The 2,500-nt window shown below is 42.2% G+C and overlaps 1 protein-coding gene across 1 annotated transcript in view; it reads right to left on the bottom strand.

Annotated features, from left to right (window-relative positions):
* The window catches only part of LOC115816045 (transmembrane protein 94-like), an 18,336-nt gene that overhangs the window by 11,216 nt on the left and 4,620 nt on the right, over window positions 1-2,500 (bottom strand). The window contains exons 6-9 of the mRNA XM_030779016.1: window positions 2,386-2,500; window positions 890-992; window positions 502-610; window positions 74-172 (exon numbers count right to left, since the gene is read on the bottom strand). The exon at window positions 2,386-2,500 is cut by the window's right edge and continues 122 nt beyond it. Of these exons, the coding sequence (XP_030634876.1) occupies window positions 74-172; window positions 502-610; window positions 890-992; window positions 2,386-2,500 (426 nt within the window). The remainder of the gene's footprint in view (window positions 1-73; window positions 173-501; window positions 611-889; window positions 993-2,385) is intronic.

Here is a 2,500-nt window from a genome sequence, read left to right as displayed (position 1 = left end):
GGACAGCATGCCTCCCCAGGGGTGTGTGTGTGTGTGTGTGTGTGTGTGTGTGTGTGTGCGTGCGCACTCTTACCTTGCTCCTAACCTCTTCCTCTTTAGAGAAGTACACAAATCGAATACATGCACTGTCCAGGCCTGAGATGAGTCTCACCATGTCAGGACGTGCTTGGTACTGAGATGAGACGAGGCCCAGAAAAACCTGTTGTCTCAGAGGAGAGAGGGATGCATCCTCTGCATGCACACACAGGCACACACACACACACACACACACACGCACGCACGTGCAAATCCATCATTGAGCCATCAGAACTTGGGCCATCAGAAACTCTAGTGCACTAGTGCACAGGTAAAATATGAAATGTGGTAATGAGTGTGTGTGTGTGTGTGTGTGTGTGTGTGTGTGTGTGTGTGTGTGTGTGTGTGGGTTTGTGTGTGTATGTGTGTGAATGGGTGTGTATCTATACCAGGATTGTCAGAGCTGTGGTTGTGTGATAGTTCCACACATGTCCCGTCAAGATCTGGATCATAAGCCTGTTGACACGGCTTATACGAGATGGCCACACACTGACCAGCCATGCAAGAGCGCTGGTAAAAATCTAACACCTTTTTCCTGGAAACAGACACATGCACACAAACACACACAAACTTTCAAATCAAGGCAGAGATCAGAGTTTGTTTACACTTTCAGTTTTATACTCCAATGCATTTTACGTGTAATGCATTGTAGGTGACAAACAAATTCAGTTTTAAATATGAACTTAACCGTCATGGGTTACCACGCAAAGTAGTTACAGTGAATGACCAGCTGTCTTAAGAAATGTAATGGCATAGAGAGAGAGAGAGAGAGAGTGAGGTAAAGAAGCGTAAGGATTCATGTGGTATTAAAGACCTGTCAGGATCCGTGAGTGTGTGAAGCTCTTCGCCATCCCAGAATTCTGTGCATGCTCCCAGGATGACATCAGCAGAGCCATAGGAAATCAGCTGCAGACTTCCTGTGAACAGCAGCACCACGAAATGAAAAACAGACGTCAACAAAAATCCAAAGACATGAGACATGAAACCAAGAATTAAAAAGAATCTGGATGTGGAGCACTAGAACTATTTCAAATTTCCATATAAGTCAAGATTCCCATGACAATTACATTCTGAGGAATGAACATAATGTAATGTCTTTTGAAAATGATGTACATATAATAGTATGAAACTAAATCTGAGTAGCAAAATTCTAAAATGTATTTATGGACTCTCTTTGTGTGTGTTAACACACCAGTGTGTGCATGGTGAAGGAGTAAGCCAATACAGTGTGAGAGTGGTAGTCTCCTCATTGCCACCGGTGGAGAGGACAGAGTATAGACAACTGTACCAGGCTCCACAGGACAGGATACAGTTGGGAGAGTATAGGCACCTATGCTCATTGTCTGATGAAAAGGCTCCTGGGCGGAGGGGGTGAATCCTAAACACACACACATGCAGGCACACACTCACACACACACACACAGACACACAAATACAAAGAAGGCAGTTATACACGGAACATGAATCAGTTATACATGGGAAACAAACTTTGGCTTGATAATACTGACACTGTTCATGTCTGAATGAAATGAGTGACTTTTTTTTCATATCCTCATTTTGTTGATGGAAAACTGAGTCAGGTTAATGGGGTATTATAGGAGGAAGCACAGGTAGACAGCGCCATTTTAGCTGATTGATCACAACACACACACAAACCTACACACACAGACACAGACACACACACACACATCTACACACACACACTTATACACACAGACACACACCCGTTCACACACACACACACACACACACACACACACATATATGGAACAACATTCTAAATCAAAATGTAAAACTATATTTTGATTGAGAGTTAAGGTAAGACAAGTAAAAAAAATTGGTATGGGCTTTCATTATGAAAATGATTTTATAAATGAAATCTGTTCCTGCTCCGATCAGTTCTTTCTGGTCACAACGCCTTTTAGATAATATATTCAATATTCATTTAAAATGTTAAGTAAATGGTAAACTATTGAGAATACTGTGTGGATGGTAAGTCCAGTGCCTAGAAATCCTTTTTTATAGCATGGGGAACATTTACATTGTGGTAGGAAGTGTAAAACTCTCCCAATTCATTGCATAGAGAATTTATTTATTTATTTATTGATTGATTTACATTGAGTAAAGACATCGATTTACACTCTCTTGTTGCACTGCACTGTCCACACATAAAGAGTTATGGCCCCAGTGGTGTAACTAAACTCACACCACAACTTAACGCTCTGTCTTTAGAAAGATATGAATTTTCATAGGAAACATAATCGGTGTAATTATTATTTCTGAGTCATGTCTCAGAGTGTGGGCACTTACCCAGAAGTTTAGGTAGTTGGCACAGGCCCCAGGGAGGACTGACTGGCTGGCAGGGCGGGCACGTGCGTAAGAGGGCGGCGTGAGTCAGGTGATCAGAGAGGCTGAGAATGCGGGT

This window comes from Chanos chanos, chromosome 7 (genome assembly GCF_902362185.1).
Source record: "Chanos chanos chromosome 7, fChaCha1.1, whole genome shotgun sequence".
NCBI lineage: Eukaryota > Metazoa > Chordata > Actinopteri > Gonorynchiformes > Chanidae > Chanos > Chanos chanos.
The sequence above is the reverse complement of the archived record's forward strand: the minus strand, read 5'-3'. Positions and strand labels throughout refer to the sequence as shown.